At 36.0% G+C, this 20,970-nt stretch overlaps 1 protein-coding gene across 1 annotated transcript in view; it reads right to left on the reverse strand.

Moving 5' to 3' along the window:
- The window catches only part of CPLANE1 (ciliogenesis and planar polarity effector 1), a 141,918-nt gene that overhangs the window by 115,580 nt on the left and 5,368 nt on the right, over positions 1-20,970 (reverse strand). Inside the window, exons 2-11 of the mRNA XM_032851348.1 lie at positions 13,837-13,972; positions 13,603-13,722; positions 12,727-12,959; positions 8,722-8,828; positions 6,519-6,675; positions 5,597-5,700; positions 4,260-4,442; positions 1,655-1,904; positions 1,326-1,481; positions 383-1,152 (exon numbers count right to left, since the gene is read on the reverse strand). Of these exons, the coding sequence (XP_032707239.1) occupies positions 383-1,152; positions 1,326-1,481; positions 1,655-1,904; positions 4,260-4,442; positions 5,597-5,700; positions 6,519-6,675; positions 8,722-8,828; positions 12,727-12,959; positions 13,603-13,621 (1,979 nt within the window). The 5' untranslated portion in view covers positions 13,622-13,722; positions 13,837-13,972. The remainder of the gene's footprint in view (positions 1-382; positions 1,153-1,325; positions 1,482-1,654; positions 1,905-4,259; positions 4,443-5,596; positions 5,701-6,518; positions 6,676-8,721; positions 8,829-12,726; positions 12,960-13,602; positions 13,723-13,836; positions 13,973-20,970) is intronic.

Raw genomic sequence — 20,970 nt, forward strand, 5'->3', positions numbered from 1 at the left:
AAATGAATAAAATCTTTTTTTTTTTTAAAGCATTCTGGGGGCTCCTGGGTGGCTCAGTGGGTTAAGCCTCTGCCTTCAGCTCAGGTCATAATCTCAGGATCCTGGGATCAAGCCCTGCATCAGGCTCTCTGCTCAGCAAGGAACCCACTTCCTCCTCTCTCTCTGCCTGCCTCCCTGCCTACTTGTGATCTCTCTCTCTCTGTCAAATAAATATATAAAATTTGAAAAACAACAACAACATTCTGGCTTAGTGCTAATAGTTCTACAACCTTTTTTTAATATTTCAAAATGGTATATTTTACAGTATGGGAATTCTATCTCAATTTTTCAAAAAGGAAAACATCTATAATATTGATGGTATCCTAATATAAAGTAATTATACCTGCATCCTGGTTGTTGAGCAAGGTTTATTACTTGAGGACAAATCTTGAAAGATGAGTTCCAAGACCAGTTTTCCTGAGAATCACTATCTTGAAATATTTGAAAAATGGGTACCACCCATCTGTCTTGATCTGCTGTTCTACTTCTGTCAGTTGATGCTGAAATAACTTCAGGTTGAAGAATGTATATACCATTTAAATTATCAGCTACCATTTTAAGTAAATGAAAACAAGCCAAAAGCTTCTCTGAAAATAACTGACCCTGTTGTTGCTGAGTCAGCAAAAGCTTTATAGTATTTGAGGTCAGCTTTACCAAATGTCCCAGATCTTGTTTGTATCTCATATCCCAATAATGGAATGATAAACACTGATGAAAAAGTTGAAAGATACATAGTACCCATGCATTTTGTCTCGTGCTCTTGCTTAAAAAAAGATCTAGTTCAGGGAAAGGACATTTTATAAATTGAAGAATGTAGAAAAAATGAGTGATACAAACTACTGTGTAATTTAGCATTACATTTTTTTCCACCACATTTTTTGAAATTCCTATAGCCCATGCTGCCAGGAGATTTTTCTGGACAGAATGCAGTTCTGTAATGGTTTTATCTGTCTCCTTGATATTATCTTTTGCATGTATTGTATCAAACATAGACGCAAATTCCAATCTTCCCTCCTTGACACTACTGAACAATGGATCATTTTTTTGGTTCCAAAGTGAAAATAAGTTGTCTGGAAAGTATACGCCTTCATTAGTTTCTTCTGCTTCAAAATCCTAAAACATGGGTGAAAAAAAATTATACTTAATGCCATTTAATACCTTACATGTAAAATCACTGGCATTCTCAAATTTCTCTCCCTTTAATAAGAGAGAAAAACAAAATACATTTCTTGGTATAAAGTCAATAGGAACCTGTTTGAAGTAAATAAAACACTGCTACTGAGTACCTGGAAATCTGCTGTTTTTTCAGTTAAGTTCATTGTTTCTTCTGCCTGTAAGAATCTGGGGACAGTAGAATCAGCTAAACTTTGATTTCCTTGGTGTTTTAACAGGCTACATCTCAGGGAATCCAGTGATCGCAAGTTCAGCCCTTTGCTTTTTGGCTGCAGAAGAGAAAAGATTTCCAAGAGCCAAAGTTTATCAATAATTATATCACAAGCAGTTAAAAATTCTATAGACAACTGTATATAATCCCAGGACATTACTGTCAGTATGGTTTTAAATCTGAGAAAACTAAGAAGCCATCTTTTACCAATGATACCAAAAAGCACTATACCTTAGACAATATCATACTTTGGTATGTTTTCTCAAGCCTCTGGGTTGAATCAAGTAGAAGGGATCTCATGAGCACTGATGGAGACAGGTTATCAGCAAATCGAAGAGTTGTGACCATGTATCCATCAGAAATAATGAGGTAGGGTAACCGTGAGTGTGCTTTTATAGAAAATCTCTGTCTCATAGGGTCATTATCAGAAGCTGATGAATCTACACAATTATTCGAATCTTGAAATGTAAACTGCTGTGGTCTAGCAAACAAACACAAAATTAAAGAATAGTTAAGAGAAAAACCTTCAAGGAAACAATCATATTATTCCAAAGAAAAGCAAAACAACAATTAAAAGGTACAGAATGATAAAAAAGCCACTGAAACACACTAACATTAAATTGTATATACCTGTAAGGAAAACATAAATGACTAAATAATATGTAGGTTTATATACTTTTTGAATATTTCCTGAATTATGGCATTTACTCTATTTTGCTTTTAATTTAGTTTTATATAAACTATTTCAGAGAAGAATTAAGGCAGTTCATTTTTACTATTACAGAGTTAAATAGTTAACCTTGCTTCTCATATATTTAAATACACCTATAAGAATATAATTATGAGATATGAATATACTTGTTACTAAGGAGAAGAAAGAAGGGGGGGCCTGGGGAGCTCTGTTGGTTGAGCGTCCGAATCTTGGTTTCAGCTTAGGTCATGATCTCAGGTTTGTGGGATTAAGCCCTGAGTCAGCCTCCGCCCTGGGCATGGAGCCTGCTTAAGATTTTCTTTCCCTCTCCCTCTCCCGCACCCCTTAAAGAAAAAGAGAGGAGAAAGAAAAAAAAATGAGAAAGACATTTGGGAGAGATAGTAGTGAGTAAAATTTATCAGCTTAAGATTAAATTTGACTGAGTTTCCACATAAATGTACACATTTACTGTTATGGTGGTATACCTGCTTACAATTACTTAATATCACTCCTTAATAACTTTGGGGCTTTATAAAGAGAACAAATAATCAAAAATATATTATAATCTCTTTCTGGTTAGGAAACTATTCAAATATAGATTTTATTAGTCAAATGGTCAACAGGAGACTGGTTAATTACAGAATATCTACACAAGGAATCTATAAAACATTAAAAAATTACTTCATGGAAAGATGTATAATATAAACTGTTCAATCAAAAAAGCAAAACAAACAGTAAACAGCATTTATCACAGAACTTTTGCTTTAAAAAAGAAACTAGGGGCACCTGGGTGGCTCAGTGGGTTAAAAGCCTCTGCCTTCGGCTCAGGTCATGATCTCAGGGTCCTGGGATCAAGCCCCACATCAGGCTCTCTGCTCAGTGAGGAGCCTGCTTCCCCCTCTCTCTCTGCCTGCCTCTGCCTACTTGTGATCTCTCTGTCAAATAAATAAATAAAATCTTCAAAAAAAACCCCTAATATTGTTATTATTATAAATGTCATTTTTAAAAAACTTCTTTTAAGACAACACGCTAAAATGTTAATAATCGTTATTTCAGAGGAATAGAAATACAAGAATGTTTCATTTTCTACACGATTTAGTTTTATAGCACCTGATTTTTTATTAGTTAATTTCCTCACATAATAAATAGTATTACTTATGTAACCATTAAAAGTAATCCGTTTTAAAAGGTCCTAAATTAATTTTAAAGAAGAATATGAGGAAATTTAAGTCAATTATGAAATAGACCATAAAAATAAGGAAAAAAATACTTTCACTGCAGGAAATGACAAATTTTTCAATTAGGATTTTCTAATACTAAAAATTAAGCATCATTTTTGCTAAATATAATCAAGGACATACCCCTCCACAATTACCTTTCTGTGAGGCAATGGCAATGGATTAATTTCAAAGAAGTTTTCCTATTTTTTTGTATTGTAAATACCTGTGTATATATGTCTGGTCATATCTAATATCAACATCATTAACAACAAATATTTACTGAGCACTTACCTTATATTGGAACTGTGCTAAGCAATTTAATACTATTTATTATTTTACTTCAATCGAGTCTTCTTTTCACAGTAAAAGAAACAGAGGCTTAAAGTATAACTTTCCCAAAGTCACGCAACTAATAAGTAGAAGAACCAAGATTTGAATTTACATCTGACTCCAAACCCAAAGTGCTACCCCACCCCACAATTAAAAATTAAAATATGGCTAAATTCTGAAGTCTTCTATCCATTTCCCACAACTTTTTCCTTTTTTCCTTTTGGGGAAAAAAAAAGATAAATCCATTTGCCAAGTTAAGTTTGAGTTACTAATTTATCTAAGCATTCTTCTTTTAAAACAATGAAAGACATATCATACTTCTTTGAACTTTTACATAAAAGAAGATAAATGTTTTAGTGTTACTGAATATTTAAATAACTCATACTTACATAGTCACAATGTCAAATTTTCACCAGGATTAAGCAACAAAAAGAAATAGAAGAAAACTATAAATAAGAAACAGGTATTGAGATGACAGACGCAAAGAAAGAATAAGACAATGTGAAAGACAAAATTATTTAAAAAAAAAATACATAAAGTAATACCAAAGAAGAAAACCTTCTGTAAACAAATTATAACAATTCAAATGTCTCACCTATATGTTATTAGAGGGTGAAAAGGAATAAATTCTGCTGGCCCAAATTCTATGGAGCAACCAAATGTCATTAATGTTACCAATTCACCTTGACAGGTCAATAAAACCAGGGAGCCACGTTTTAACATACAAGCCAGAAAAAGACTATCATGAGTCCAGCTGATATCACCCACCCAGTAGGACCTAGAAAAAAGCAAGACAGTATGTTTAGAAAGGACTGTATATAATGTTTTTCACAATTTAAAATGGCCAAGGGTGAAACACTCCAAAAATAAGGGGAAAAGAATGAACAGTAGACAACTACCACATATATTTTGTTTATTTTACTTCCTAGGAAAATGGTAAGAAACAAAGTTTCTTTGCTCATAAATACTTATTCCATACAACATATCAACTAGAAATTCACAGATATATAAGCAAATAAGATGAAAATACTCCCTAAAAGAGTTAAGCCTTTTGGTTACTCACATTTTAATTAGAACAGCTCTAATCATATTGGTGTCTACAACTAAAATCCACTGATAGATTTAAAGGTCAATACCCCGCCTATCCTCTCTGCAGCTTGCTAGAGTTCCATGAGCAGCGGACTTCCTCCTCCCAAAGCCATCCTTTCTACTCCTTAACTACTCCTTTCATGAAAACAAAAAGTATCTCCTCATGTAAATTATGACAGAGATTCTAAGTCAAGCAGACCCCTGAAACTGAGACTAGTAATACTTTATTGAAGTATAGTTGAAACATGGTGTTATAATAATTTCAGGTGTAAGAATGAATAATACCTTTAGAAAAGAACTTTTGAAGAGGGAAAGAAAATGCAGAAACAAGGCTAGATAGACTAAAAACTTTGGAAATTCAGAGAACAGCACAGAAAAGTGTTTAGAAAAGGAAATTACAGAAGTCCAAGAGAAAATCTGGTAGTGGCTCATGTGCCATTCAAAATTAATCCATATGCAGAGCACACCAATTTTGTTTAAAAAACTAATACCTCAGCCTCCCTGGGTATATAATGGTTTTCCCAGTCCAGGCTATTTAACTTTGGTCTCTAATTAAGTTCAATTATTTCCCTACCCAGTTGTAATCCCACTCCTCCTGAGACAACACAGGAGAAAAAGGAGAAAAGAAAATATGTTCATTATCTTTTACCCTACTGAGACCCTTTCTTAAAGTAGGATTTTCCTTAATAAAGTAATTTTTAGAAGTTATCAAGCACAAATGCTGAAAGTAAATTGCATTATCTATCTAAATATCTATTTAGATAGCTTTTGAATTATCGGAGCCTTAAACTTATCAAACCATTGGAAAATCAAAACACTATGTAGAAACACAAGAGTTCTTACCTGGTAAGTGTAGCTGGGACTATAGGATTTTTATTACTACATCCTCTCAGGCTACCACAGAGAGTAACAAAATTCAGTGTGTTTATAAACAATACCTGAGTTGCCTAGAAAGGAAAAAAAAAAAAAAGACAACAAAGCCATTAAATTATTTCACTTTAATCATTACTTTTAATTCTAGAGACCTAGAGGTGCCTGGGTGGCTCAGTTGGCTAAGCAACTGCTTTCAGCTCAGGTCATAATCAAGTCCCGCATCGGGCTCCCTGCTGGACAGGAAGTCTGCTTCTTCCTCTGCTTCTCCCCTCTCATGCTTTCTCTCTCTCAAATAAATAAATAAAATCTTTTAAAAAAGAATTCTAGAGACCTAGAGACTATTATTGTATAAATAAACTATCTTGGAAGTTTTTCCCAACTGGAAAACAATACTGAGAACTAAAACTCCTGGGGCGCCTGGGTGGCTCAGTGGGTTAAGCTGCTGCCTTCGGCTCAGGTCATGATCTCAGAGTCCTGGGATCGAGCCCCGCATCGGGCTCTCTGCTCAGCGGGGAGCCTGCTTCCTCCTCCCTCTCTGCCTGCTTGTGATCTCTCTCTGTCAAATAAATAAATAAAATCTTTAAAAAAAAAAAAAGAAAAGAAAACTAAAACTCCTCACTTTTTTAGACTATATTTTAAGGCTATCAGTTACCACTTTGTCCTTTTTTCTTCCTTTTTGCTACCCTTTTCTCACTTCTCAAGGCCAAGTTTTGGAATTACAGCAGCTAGTTTAAACAACTTTACCAATCTACAACGTTAAATTGGATCAGAAAACACCAATTTAAAAAACATAAAGTAGTATTAAAAAAACAAGGAACTCCAAACAGGACTAAAGGTCCTGTTTATAGGGCCTGTTTATAGGTCACTTCCAAGACAAATTACATTTACCCACCTTTGGGTCTTTCTGATTAAGAGTTACTGCCAAAGCAACACCATCTCTTGAAAAGGCAGAAAGTAGAGCTCCTCTTGACTTCACTGCTTCACATTTAGGAACCAGATTGCACAGATGGCAGTTTTGTTGTGCCCAATGAACATGGTATGGCAATGAACTAAGAAAGCAATGAAATAATTGAAATAGGATATTTAGTTCATCACGAAAAACTTAAAGAGTACAACTAAATTCCTACATGTGCACAAATATTACGAGCCACTTATAGCTACTGTTCAGAAGTTTCATCCACGGCACAAAGAGCAGTTGCTAGTTAAACAAATTCACTATCAGCGTTTTGTTAGTAAAGGCATGTTCAATAGTCAACCCCAAACTCATCTGTTTTGATGAAAGGTTTAGGTGACACATATTTCTACATTATTATAAACATTTTTACGGAAATTAAATAGGTAGAGAAGAGAGGATTTTTTAAATAGTGCCAATGATTTTGCTGCTGGGGTGCCTGTCTGGCTCAGTTGGTAGAGCCTGCAACTCCTGAGCTCAGGGTTTTAAGTTCAAGGCCTACCGTGGGTTCCATGCTGGGTGTGAAGCTTTCATACAAAAAATTAAAAATTATATAAAATAGTGAAAATGTTCTATATTTGATATTAGGATGGTTATATACATATTTATCAAAATCCATCTCATTATACACTTAAGATCTATTCATTTTACTTTATATAAATTATATTTTAATAAAGTACTGTTAGTGTATGAAAATGAAGAAAATAAGTAAAAAAACCCCACTATTTTACTAAATCCTACTTAGGCATTCTACGCTTTTAATGCACTCTGTATATTACTAGGCTTTTTAGAATAAATAAAACTTTTTATTTTTATTTATTTATTTATGTAATCCCTATTCCCGACATGGGCTCAAACTAATGACCCCAAGATCAAGGGTGGCATGCTCTTTTAACGGAGTCAGCCAGGTACCCCTAAATAAAACTGTTTTTTATATATTTTTTAATTCATTTATTTGAGAGACAGAGAGAGAAAGCACATGAGTGGGGGTAGGGGCAGAGGCAGGGGGAGAAGGAGAATCCCCACTGAGCAGGGATTCCCTGGGGATACAGGGCTCCATCCTAGGACCCCAGGATCATGACTTAAGCAGAAGTCAGATGATTAACATATTGAGCCACTCAGGCACCCCAATAAAACTATTTCTTAATTTATTTATATTTTTAAAGATTTTATTTATTTATTTGACAGAGATCACAAGTAGGCAGAGAGAGAGGGGGAAGCAGGCTCCACGCCGAGCAGAGTCCAATGTGAGACTCGATCCCAGGACCCCGGGATCATGACCTGAGCCGAAGGCAGAGGCTTTAACCCACTGAGCCACCCAGGCGCCCAAAACTATTTCTTAATTTAAAAAGTACCTGAGCAGGGGCACCTGGGTGGCTCAGTGGGTTAAAGCCTCTGCCTTCGGCTCAGGTCATGATCCTGGGGTCCTGGGATTGAGTCTCACATTGGACTCTCTGCTCGGCGGGGAGCCTGCTTCCCCCTCTCTCTGCCTGCCTCTCTGCCTACTTGTGATCTCTCTCTCTCTCTCTCTGTCAAATAAATAAATAAAATCTTAAAAAATAAAAAATGTTTTAAATTTTAAAAAATAAAAATAAAAAATACTTGAGCATTTAAAAGGTACAGTAGTAAATTCAAGTTATGCCCCTTTAAAATTCAATTGAATTATTTTTCAAAATAGCTATCTATCACAGACTTCTTACCTTTTACATGTTCTCAATTTCAAGAAAGGAAACAAAATAAAAGAAAGAAAAACCTTCTAGAGTAAACTTTTTTTTTTAATTATTTGACAGAGAGAGACAGCGAGAGAGGGAACACAAGCAGGCGGAGTGGGAGAGGGAGAAGCAGGCTTCTCGCTGAGCAGGGAGCCTGATGCAGGGCTCCACGCTGAGCCTCATCCCAGGACCCTGGGATCATGACCTGAGCCGAAGGCAGACACTTAAGTTCTGAGCCACCCAGCCGCCCCCAGAGTAAACATTTAAAATGAAAACTAAAATAGCAAAGTAGTATTATGGGAAGAACAGCTTTGTAAATCTCAGAAGTTCAAATTCACATTCCATTTAACTAATCTTATTATGTTTTTATGGGAGAAAAATACTGCTGTAAAAGGGATAAAAGACAAGGAAGAAGGAAATCTTTGCCTTACCTTATAGGTGTAAATACATTTTCATGCCACTGAATTGCTAGAAATGTCAACTTCAGACATTCTCCAGAATAAAAAGTAAATGAACAGAAGCAGCAATCTCCAAATAACTGTAGATAAATTTAATAAAATTTAGTATATAATTCATCTAAAAATTAATCAAGATATATAGAACATACATTTTTCATCATAAATAAAATAAAGCATGGAAATCTTGTTTGTATTTTTATTCTTAACATTAGGCTAGAGAATAAATAATTTAAAAAAAAATGAGTAAGTAATTTATTTCTGAGCCAGAGGCATGTCCCAAGCAAACACTGCCATTTACTGTGACTATTACTGGAAATATTCTTATATATTCTTATATATTTTTCTCTTATCTTATAGTTATATATTATTTAAATTAGGGCACTACCCCTACAGTGGAGGATGATAGAGGAAAATAAAATTTCAAAATGCAATTTTTAACAATAGTGGATTGGGTAACAAACTGTTGGTCCATACTTACAAGGAATGCATGTAGCTATTTATAATGTTTTTTAGTTAATGAATTTGTTCTTTCTTGGAAATTAAATGTCTTACTTAATATCACCAATTCTAGCTTTTTAAATTATTAAACTAATTAGATTTTAAAACCAAGGAAAAACTAAGGAAAACTACAGAATCAGACCTATAGAGTACAAACTGCTGGTTGCCAAAGGGAAGGAAGGAGGGGGATGGGCAAAATGGGTGAAGGGGAGTGGGAGGTACAGACTTCTAGTTATGTGTAACAAGTCATGGGAATAAAAGGTAGAGCATAGGGTATATCATCAATGGTACTGTAATAGTTTTGCATAGTGACAGATGGTGACTCTACTTGTGGTAATCACAGCATAACATAAAGTGTTGTTGAATCACCATGATGTATACCTGTAACTAATGTAACACTGTGTCAACTATACTCAAATAAATAAGTAAAAATAAACAAAATTTTCGGGACGCCTGGGTGGCTCAGTTGTTAAGAATCTGCCCTTTGGAGGCACTCGGGTGGCTCAGTGGGTTAAAGCCTCTGCCTTCGGCTCAGGTCATGATCTAAGGGTCCTGGGATCGAGCCCTGCATCGGGCTTTCTGCTCGGCAGGGAGCCTGCTTCCTCTTCTCTCTCTCTGCCTGCCTCTCTGCCTACTTGTGATCTCTGTCTGTCAAATAAATAAATAAAATCTTTAAAAAAAAAAAAAAAAAGAATCTGCCCTTCGGCTCAGGTCATGATCCCCAGGGTCTTGGGATCGAGCCCCCCATCAGGCTCTCTGCTCAGGGGGGAAGCCTGCTTCTCCCTCTCCCACTCTCCCTGCTTGTGCTCTCTCATGGTCTCTCTCTGCCAAATAAATAAATAAAAGTCTTCAAAAAATTGGCAAATAAAATTTTAAACCTAGGGAAAAGTGAAACTAGGGAAAGAAAAAGGAAGGTCTAACTTAAACCATTTTTTAACTTATAGTTTACAGTGTTGTATTACTTTTGAGTGTACAATATAATGATTCATCAATTCTACACATTTCTCAGTGTTCATCAAGGTAAGTGTGCTCTTAATCCCTTTATCTATTTCACCTATCCCTCACCCATGTCTCACCCAGTCCCCTCTTGTAACCAACCACCAGTTGTTCTCTGTATTTAAGATAATCTATTTTGTTGTTTTTGTTTGCTCATTTTTATTTTTATTTTATTTTTTAAGATTTTATTTATTTATTTGACAGACAGAGATCACAAGTAGCAGAGAGGCAGGCAGAGAGAGAGGAGGAAGCAGGCTCTCTGCAGAACAGAAAGCCCGATGCGGGGCTCGATCCCAGGACCCTTAGATCATGACCTGAGCCGAAGGCAGAGGCTTTAACCCACTGAGCCACCCAAGTGCCCCTGCTCATTTTGATTTTTAGATTCAACATGTAAGTGAAGTCATGGTCCTCTGACTTATTTCACTTTGTCAAGTATTTGTCCTTTGACTTATTTCACTTGGCATTATACCCTCTAGGTTCATCCATGTCATCACAAATGGCAAGATCTCATTCTTTTTATCACTGAGTAATATTCCATTTTATTTATATATATATATATTTATATATATATATATATATATATATATATATATATATATATATATATCTCCACTTCTTTATCCACTTACCTTTTTTTTTAAGGTTTATTTATTAATTTGAAAGAGAGAGACAGCGAGAGAGGAAACACAAGCAGTGGGAATGGGAGAGGGAGAAGCAGGCTTCCCGCTGAGCTGGGAGCCCGATGCAGGGCTCAATCCCAGGATCCAGGAGCCTGGGATCATGACCTGAGCCAAAGGCAGATGCTCAACGACTGTGCCACCCAGGCGCCCCTAACCACTCACTTATTGATGGACACTGGGTTGCTACCATAGTATGGCTACTATAAATAATAATGCTGCAATAAACAAAGAGGTACATATGTCTTTTTGAATTAGTGTTTCTGTTTTCTTTGGGTAAATATCCAGTTGTAGAATTAGTGGATCACATGGTATTTCTATTTTTAATTTTTTGAGGAAACTCCATACTGTTTTCCACAGTAGCTGTACCAATTTATATTCCCACCAACAGTACATGAAGGTTCTTTTCTCCACATCCTTGTCAAACACATGTTATATCTTATCTTTTTGATACTAGTCATTGACAGGCATCAGGTGATATATCTCAGTAGAATTTTGGTTTGGACTTCCCTGATGATTAGTGACGATGAGCAATTTTTCATGCAACTGAGGCCATCTGTATGTCTTCTGTAGAGAAATGTCTACTCAGGTCCTCTGCCCATTTTTTAATTGGATTATTTGTGGGTTTTTGGTGTTGAGTTGTATAAGTTTTTTGTATACTTTGGATATTAACCCTTTAACAAAAATATTTGCAAATATCTTCTCCAGTTCAATAAACTCCCTTTTTGTTTTGTTGATGGCTTCCTCCTTCCCTGTGCATAAGCTTTTTATTTTTGTGTTATTTCCAATAGTTGTTTCCTTTGCCAGAGGAGATACATCTAGGAAAATGTTTCTAAAGCTGATGTCAAAGAAATTACTGCTTATGCTTCCTTCTAGGAATTTTATGGTTGCAGGTTTCCCTTAGGTCTTTAATCCATTTTGAGTTTTTGTGTGTGCGTGGTTTAAGAAAATGGTCCAGTTTTCTCAACAGCATTTGTTGAAGAGACTGTCTTTTCCCCCACTATATATTCTTGCTTCCTTCCTCATAGACTAACTGACCATGTACGCATGGGTTTATTTCTAGGTTCTCTATTCTGTTCCATTGAGCCATGTTTCTATTTTGTGCCTGCCCTGTACTGTTTTGATCACCTCCACCTTTGTTCTTTTCCAAGACTGCTTTGGCTGCTCGGGATCTTTTGTGCTCTGTACAAATTGGGGTTTATTTGTTCTAGTTCTTTGAAAAATGTTGTTATGTTGATAGGGATTGCATTAAATCTGTAGACTGCTTTGGGTAGCATGGACATTTCAACAATACTCGTTCTCCCAATTCATGAGCATGGAATATCTTTCCATTTGTTTGTGTCATCTTCAATTTCTTTAATCAATGCTTTAAAAAGTTTTCAGAGTACAGATCTGTCACCTCCTTGGTTAAGTTTATTCCTAGGTATTTTATTCTTTTTGGTGCAATTACAAATGAAATTGTTTTCCTAATTTCTCTTTTTGCTACATCATTTCTAGTGTAGAGAAATAGAAATGCAAGAGATTTCTATATAATCACCTTATATCCTATGACTTTACTGAATTCATTTGTCAGTTCTAATAGTTTTTTTGGTGGAGTTCAAACCATTTTTAATAAACATTTTTAAAAATATAACCAAGAAATGTAAAAATATTTTTTCTACAATTTCATAATTACTCTGACAATTAATGATGACTAAAGCTATATAATAGTGCTTTACACACTCTGCCCAGTAGCTTCACAAAGAGTGTCTGTTCTTAGAGTCAGAGATCTCAACTCCTGTAGCACCCTGTCTGATTTGGATTTTACCTCATTTTTTATAAAAACAGCATGCACTACAGCTTCTTTATCTTCATTAGAAGGCAAATGAACTGCTTCTTCAGGTATGATCTGGGACCACTGGCCTACCAATGAAGGGCTTTTAGAAGAGAAGATATTCTTGAATTCCAAATATTCCCAAAGGAATATGCATCCAGAAGGAGTTATAAGCAGAACTCTGTTCCCATTTCCAGATACATATAAGTACAGTCTCAAGGAGCTCGCTTAAAAAAAAAAAAAAAAAGTTAATTAAACTTCTGAAGTCTGAATTCTTCCCAGAAAGTACATAATTTACCTCTTCTGACAATAAGAAACCTAAATGATGCTTCCATTCAGGATAAAACTAAGGCACTACTAATAAATTAAAAGTACAAATAATAGTAACATTTATCATGTATCTATTATGTGATTTTAGGAACCCATTTTTGTTGTTGTTTTTAAGGTTGTACTTATTTATTTGACAGAAAGAGACACAGCAAGAGAGGGAAAACAAGCAGGGGAAGTAGGAGAGGGAGAAGCAGGCTTCCCGCTGAGCAGGGAGCCCGGGGCTCAATCCCAGGACCCTAGGATCATGACCTGAGCCGAAGGCAGATGCTTAACGACTGAGTCACCCAGACACCCAAAGAACCCACTGTTATCACATATGTTAGGCCAGACTTTTCTTCAAAATAAATCTAAGTATCACAAATAAACACCACCAAAAAAATTCATATACAAGAAAACATAGATATGTATATATTCTCTATATATACAGATATATATATGCACACATACAGAGATATATTTTTAAAATAGTAATAGGAAAATGTTTCATCTTTTCTTTCTATTTACCAAGTAAACCAATTTAAGCAAATAAAAAACTCCTACCTACTGCAGCTTGAATCATTTTCTTAGGCTCTTCAGTTGTCTGTATAGTTTTCAAGCAATCTTGATCCTTGTTCCAAAGAAAAAGCTCCCCTGTAGTGAGTACCCCAGCCAGCCAGGCATCTGTTTCCAAAAAGGAAATACAACACTTATAATCTAATATTTCCCTTGATATTGCCCCAAACTATGAACAAACACAATTAATCTAGCCTTTTGAAAATATTAGTACTACTTAACCATTACTGGATGTTGTTAGGAAAATAACATCCTTCAGTAAAGGCTGCAGACAAGGAATTTTCTTCTTTGTTCTTCCTGATAGCAAATTAATTTCATTTATGAATTTATCATCCAAAAGAAAAACAGCTTCATTTTCCTAAAAGAAGAAACATGTGAGACTTCAGAGGTGCCAGAAGTTCATTCAACCTCTAACCTAAATAATGCCAGAAAGGAAAATAAAGTAACATTCAAGAAAGATTATACACTTGTACCACAAATAATAAAATTATTATTATATTATGAATATTATATATTATGATGTTATAATAATAAAATGATTAGGTAACCTGGAGATTTTTTTCATTCTGTCTTAAAATATTTCTTAATAGAATTACTAGGTAGGGGGGCACCTGGGTGACTTAGTGGGTTAAAACCTCTGCCTTCAGCTCAGGTCATGATCTCAGGGCCCTGGGATTGAGCCCCACATCGGGCTCTCTGCTCAGCAGGGAGGCTGCTTCCCACCCCCCTCTGTCTGCCTCCCTGCCTACTTGTGATCTCTGACTTGTGATCTCTGTCTGTGAAATAAATAAAAAAAGAATCTTAAAAAAAAAAAAAAGAATCACTAGGTAGGATAACCTAATGTTTGCATCTAAATCTTTTTGATTTTTAAAATTATAGGAGTGTCTTCTAATTCTGCTAGCCAAAATTGAGTTATGTGTTGTTTAATTTCATCAATCTGAAAAGTAGTATGGGCAAGTTTTTAAACTATTTACCTAGATTAAAACAGATATGCCTTCTGAAATTTATAAACCCCAGGCTCTAATTATTTTTTATTATCTAGAAAAAGCATGCTGTTTTGAATGAACCTTGTTTTCATATATTTTAGGGCAGTGGTTTTCAAAGTACTACCTAACCAACACTATTAGCAACACCTAAGACCTTGTTAGAAAAGCACACTCTCCACCCAAACCTATTCAATCAACCCCAAGAGTGGGGCCCAACACTTGTTTTAAAAAGATCACCAGCTAAAGGGGCAGCTGAGTGGCTCAGTTGGTTAAGTATCTGACTCAATCTCGGCTCGGGTCTTGATCTCAGGGTTGTGAGTTCAAGTTCTGGGTTGGGCAGCAGAAGACCCTGAATCACTTGAAAATTCAAGAGACACTGTTCTAGAGGAAGTTAACAATTTAATTTCCCACAGGAATGATTCTAAACACCAAATTTTTAAATTTTCATAATTATTACATATTCTAAGAGGATTTTATAGGTCTGCCAATTTTCCCTAAGGAAAATGTGAATGGTGTTCCCGGATTGCTGGTATATTCTGGCCCATCTTTATTCTAAGTTCTAAGAGGCACTTTTATTGAGTACTCATGCAAATCACAATGGGAGGAAACACTTCACTGACTGTTCCAGTAAAGAAAGGTTCAGAAGATTAAATATTCTCTTTTGGTTACACAAAAAAGCTTTTGCACCATGCAGGAGGAAACCATCAACAAAACAAAAAGGCAATCTGCTAACTGGAAGAAGACATTGATAGATATATCAATGATAGATATATGATATCTATAGATCTGGTAAGAGGTTAAAATCCGTATACAAAGAAATACAACTGTACACCAAAAAAACCCAAATAATCCAACTAAAAAATGGGCAGAGGACCTGAATAGACATTTTTCTACAAAAGACATATAGATGGCCAACAGATGCATGAAAAGATGCTCAAAATCACTAATCATCAAGGAAGTGCAAATCAAAATCACACTGAAATATATCACTTAACACCTGTCAACATGACTAAAATCAAAAAGATAAGAAGGGGGCCACCTACATGGCTCAATCAAGCGTCTGACTCTTGGTTTCAGCTCAGCTCATGATCTCATGGTCCTGAGTTCAAGCCCCGCTTTGGGCTCTATGCTCAGCGGGGAGTCTGCTTGAGATTTTCTGGCTCTCCCTCTGCCCCTCTCCCTGCTGGTTTTCCCTCTTTAATAAATAACCAAAATCTTTAAAGAAAAAAAAAAAAAGACAAAAGGGGCACCTGGCTGGCTCAGTCAGTAGACTATGCAACTCTTGGTCTCCGGTTGTGAGTCTGAGCCCTATGCTGGGTGTAGAGATTACTTACAAATAAAATCTTAAAACAAAACAAAACAGAAATAACAAGTGTTTGGCAAGGATATGAAGAAAAATGGACTCTTGTGCACTGTTGGTAGAAATATAAATTGGTGTAGCCACTGTGGAAAATAGTATGGAATTTCCTCAAAAAATTAAAAATACAAATACCATGTGATCCACTAATTCCAATGGGTTTCACTTTATTTTTTTAAGATTTTATTATTTATTCGTCAGAGAGAGAGAGAGAGAGAGCAAGAACAAGCAGGGGAAGCGCCAAGCAGAGGGAGAAGCAGGCTCCTCACCAAGCAAGGTGACTGATGTGGGACTCCATCCCAGGATGCTGGGATCCTGATCTGAGCTGAAGGCAGCCACTTAACAGACTGAGCCACCCAGGCGTTCCTGGATTTTTTTTTTTTTTAAGATTTTATTTATTTATTTGTCAGAGAGAGAGAGAGAGAGAGACAGAGCACAAAGTGGACTTTCCCAGAGGTGAGATAAGTGGGGAGATGGGCAAAATTGTTGAAGGGGATTAAGAGGTACAGAGTTCCAGTCATAAATAAGTTACAGAGATGAAAAGTATAGCATTGGGTATGTACTCAATAACATTGTAACAGTGTTATATGGTGACAGATGGTGACTAAATGTGAGGAGCAATGATTAATGAACAGAACTGTAGAATATGTTATACACCTGAAATCAATATAACATCATTATGTTAACTATATTTAAATTAAGATTTTTCATTAAAAAGCTCCCTTTGGGGACACCTGGGTGGCTCAGTGGGTTAAAGCCTCTGCCTTCAGCCCAGGTCATGAAGATCCTGTGATCCAAGATCCAAGATCCTGTGATTGAGCCCCGAATCAGGCTGTCTGCTCAGTGGGGAGCCTGCTTCCCCCTCTCTCTGTCTCTGTCTGCCTCTCTGCCTACTTGTGATCTCTGTCTGTCCAATAAATAAATAAAATATTTTTAAAAAAAGCTCCCTTTGAGGGGCACCTGGGTGGCTTAGTCAGTTAAGTGTCAGACTTCAGCTCAGGTCATGATCTCGGGATCCTGGGATTGGGCCCCAAGTCATGCTCCATGCTCAGCAGGGAGTCTGAATCTTCCTCTCTCTCTCTCTCTTTCTCCCTCTCCCTGCTCATGTTCTCTCTCTCAAATAAATACAATCTTAAAAAATAAAAATAAAAAACAGCTCCCTGGGCACCTGGGTGGCTCAGCAGGTTAAGCGACTGCCTTCGGCTCGGGTCATGATCCTGGAGTGCCGGGACTGAGTCCCACATCAGGCTCCCTGCTTGGCAGGGGAGTCTGCTTCTCCCTCTGACACTCCCTCTTCTCATGTTCTCTCTCTCTCATTCTGTCTCTCAAATAAAGAAATAAAATCTTTAAAACAAATGAACAACAAAAAAAACTCCCCTTGATATACACCATTTCAACCTTAAATGTAGACGAAAAATTTTTTTTGAAAGTAAAATATTTCCTTTAGACAAACCATTTAACTTTCTGGAAAAGCTAACTTGCTCACCATTAAAAAAAAAGAAGAAGAAGAAAAAAAAAAAGAAAAAGAAAAACCCACAAAAAAATCCTGTTCTGTGAGCACATGATTCTTCTAAATATGGTCGTTTAAGACCAGAGAACATTCTATCTTAGAGGCAAAGTATACATTTAACACATTATTACAGCTGGTACTATATGAAGAAAGAAAAACCTACCTGTCCTAACCAGGAGACTCTTGGCCAAGGCTTTTTCTGCTTGATACTTGTTGATGTCAAAACTTCTAATCTTATCTCCATGCTTGTCAAGGTAACAATGACCAATTAAGTAAACAGTCCACAAGACGCTGTAAAAAAAATTACAATAATAATAAATAGCCCAAAAGATTTACTGAGGATCCTGATTTAGAATGTTCACATAGTAAATTGCTTTTCCATCATCTCAAATTAACTCACTTTTTAAGGTGAGATACTGAGAATGCATTTAGTATCTCATATCTCAAATAGGCAAAATGCATTTGCTTTTTTTTTTTTTCACAAGTTTTTTTCTCAGACTACAAAGATAAAAATAAACTAGGAAAAGACCTTGACAATAAAGTTTCTATGCAATATGCCTCAGTGTTATAGGTTGTATTTCCCAAGGTTGGCCGCAATAGTATCTCCCATCCCACATGCTCTTTTCATACTGTGACTTTGACACTTCTCTCATTGAGTTATTTGAGATATGAGATACTAAATGTATTCTCAATATCTTACTTTAAAAAGAAGAAACCATGACTCTATATAATTATGAATAAGTAATCAATTGAACATTTTATTTAAAATGGTATATTTACATTGTTTCAAAGTATAAAAATACCCTATAAAGTACTCATTAATTGCAAAAAAGAGTAACTTTATAATGAAGAAGCCAGGCAGCCTCCATTTAATCCAGTGATCAAAATGAAAATTATTGGGACACCTTGGTGGCTCAGTCAGTTAAACGGCTGCCTTCAGCTCAGGTCATGATCCCAGAGTCCTGGGATCAAGTCCTGCATTGGGCTCCTTGCTCAGTGGGGAGCCTGCTTCTCTCTCTCCCACTGCCTGCCACTCTGCCTGCCTGTGCTCTCTCTTTCTCTCTGTCAAATAAATAAATAAATAAAATCTTTTAAAAAATTAAAATTATCAAAATGGATCAACTGGAGAATGTGTCGCCTAATAGGTAAAATGAGAAAAATGTCTCTGTGACATATGTGCAAAAGATACATAACCTGAACCTAATCACAAGGATGTATTAGGCAAACCCAAACTGAGGGACATCCTACAAAATAACTGATCTGAAATCTTCAAAAGTTTTAAGGTTATGAAAGTTGGGAAAAAGATCAAGAGACTGGTCCCAAGTGGAAAACCTGATAACTAAATGAATTGCAATAACTAATTGTACATTTTATCTTTTCATGATAAGGGACAAAATTGGCAACTGGAAAAACTTGAATAGAAAGAAAAAATGAGGGCGCATGGGTGGCTCAGTGGGTTAAAGCCTCTGCCTTCAGCTCAGGTCATGATCTCAGGGTCTTGGGATCAAGTCCCACATCGGGCTCTCTGCTCAGCAGGGAGCCTGCTTCCTCCTCTCTCTCTCTGCCTACTTGTGATCTGTCTGTCAAATAAATAAATAAAAATCTTTAAAAAAAAAAAGAAAAGAAAGAGAAACTGAGGATGATATGGCTGTAATGTATGAATCTTAATTTTCTGATTTTGATTGGGTATCTTCCATATATGTAGGGTAATGTCCTTGTTTGCAGAAAATACACACTAAAATATTCCGAGGTAAGAGAACATCAGTTTGTCACTCACTCTCAAATGAGTTATGAAAGATCCTTGTACTATATATGCAATTTTCCTGTAAGTTTCTGAGTGTTCCAAATTAATTTTTTTCATTTTTAAAATCGAAAAATCATATGTAATTTGGCCATGGCCTGTATTCAATCATAGCCTTCTTCTTTCTTTATTTTTAATGTTATATTCCTAATTCTATTTAGTTTATGAAATCCAAAAATGCTGGTATGATTAATGTCATCTTAAAAAAGTAGATGAACTTTTTTTATAAAATAAGCTTCAAAAGAAAAACTATTCAAGTACACCAAAGAGGACCTATTAAGATGCTAGACATCCTCATATTTTATACTGCAACAGTTTTCAATTGCTTAGAACCCTAATAATCTAAATGACCATGTCCTGAGATACTATTTTTATAAACTTTAAATATAAATAAAACTATAAATAAAAGAAATTCTTTAAAAATAGCTAACCACGGGTGCATGGGTGGCTCAGTCGGTTAAATTCCTGACTCTAGATTTTGGCTCAGGTCATGATCTCAGGGTCATGGGACAGAGCTCTGATTTGGGGCTCTGCACTCAGTGGGGAGCCTGCTTTCGAGTCTCTTCCTCTCCCTGTACCCCTCTCCCGCTTGTGCACACACACTCTCTAAAATAAATAAATCTCTTTAAAGAAAAGCTAACCAAATGCAAGAGGAATGATTTCATCAGAAAAGCATCATTTGCAGTTCCTAATAAAATAACAGATCTAGTAAACAGTGTCAGTGATTGCTAAAACTATTAGGTGAAAGTAGACGGAGAAATTTATTAGGTGAACTGACATGGCCTACCATCTTAAAATTACTAACTATGAGACAAAGACATTATATTCCTCCTAATATGTTGCTATGTAGATGGGAAGTACACAAAACTATCTATGAAATATTCTTTTTTTTTTAAGATTTGAGAGAGAGAGAGAGAATGAGCAGTGGGTGGGGGAGGGGTAGAAAGAGAGGGAGAAGCAAACTCCCCACTGAGCAGGGAGCCCAACACCCTGCTCAATCCCAGGACCCCGAGATCATGACCTGAGCCAAAGGCAAGACATTTAATCAACTGAGCTAACCAGGAGCCACTGAAACATTCTTAAAAAGATGAAAAGTTAAAACTGAACCTTAATCTGTATCTGACTCTAAACACCAATTGACAAGAAATAAAGAAAGTAAAGGAACATATTAAATACACCAAGGAAAATAAAGTCAACCAAATTCAGAGTGTAAAAAATGTTACAGGATAAATGACGCAGTTTCAACAAATAAATGGTACTTTAAGGGGAGAGGGGCACCTGGGTCACTCAGTCAGTTAAGCATCTGACTCTTGATTTCAGCACTGGTAATGATCTCAGGGCTGTGCGATGGAGCCCCAAGCTGGCCACCACACTCAGTGGAGAACCTGCTTGAGATTCTTTCTCTCCCTCTCTCTCTGCCCCTTCCCCACTCACACATGTTCTAAAACAAATAAATAAAATCTTTTTTAAAAGGGGGGAAGGGGAAGAAACTGCTGTATATGTATTATATATAGATATGCACTTACATATATTTATAAGAGGGGAGTGTCAAGAAACATAATAACCAAATGTAGTATACAAAGATCTTTTGGGACCTTAATTTAAATAAAAACAGTTAGAAATAGATATTCAGCAGCTGCCAAAAAGAGTAAGATCTCAAAAAAAAAAAATAAGGAAGATCTCTGTGAACTGTGATTTCTGA

This window comes from Lontra canadensis, unplaced genomic scaffold, assembly GCF_010015895.1.
Source record: "Lontra canadensis isolate GAN:19392208 unplaced genomic scaffold, GSC_riverotter_1.0 scaffold5, whole genome shotgun sequence".
In the NCBI taxonomy this organism is placed as follows: domain Eukaryota; kingdom Metazoa; phylum Chordata; class Mammalia; order Carnivora; family Mustelidae; genus Lontra; species Lontra canadensis.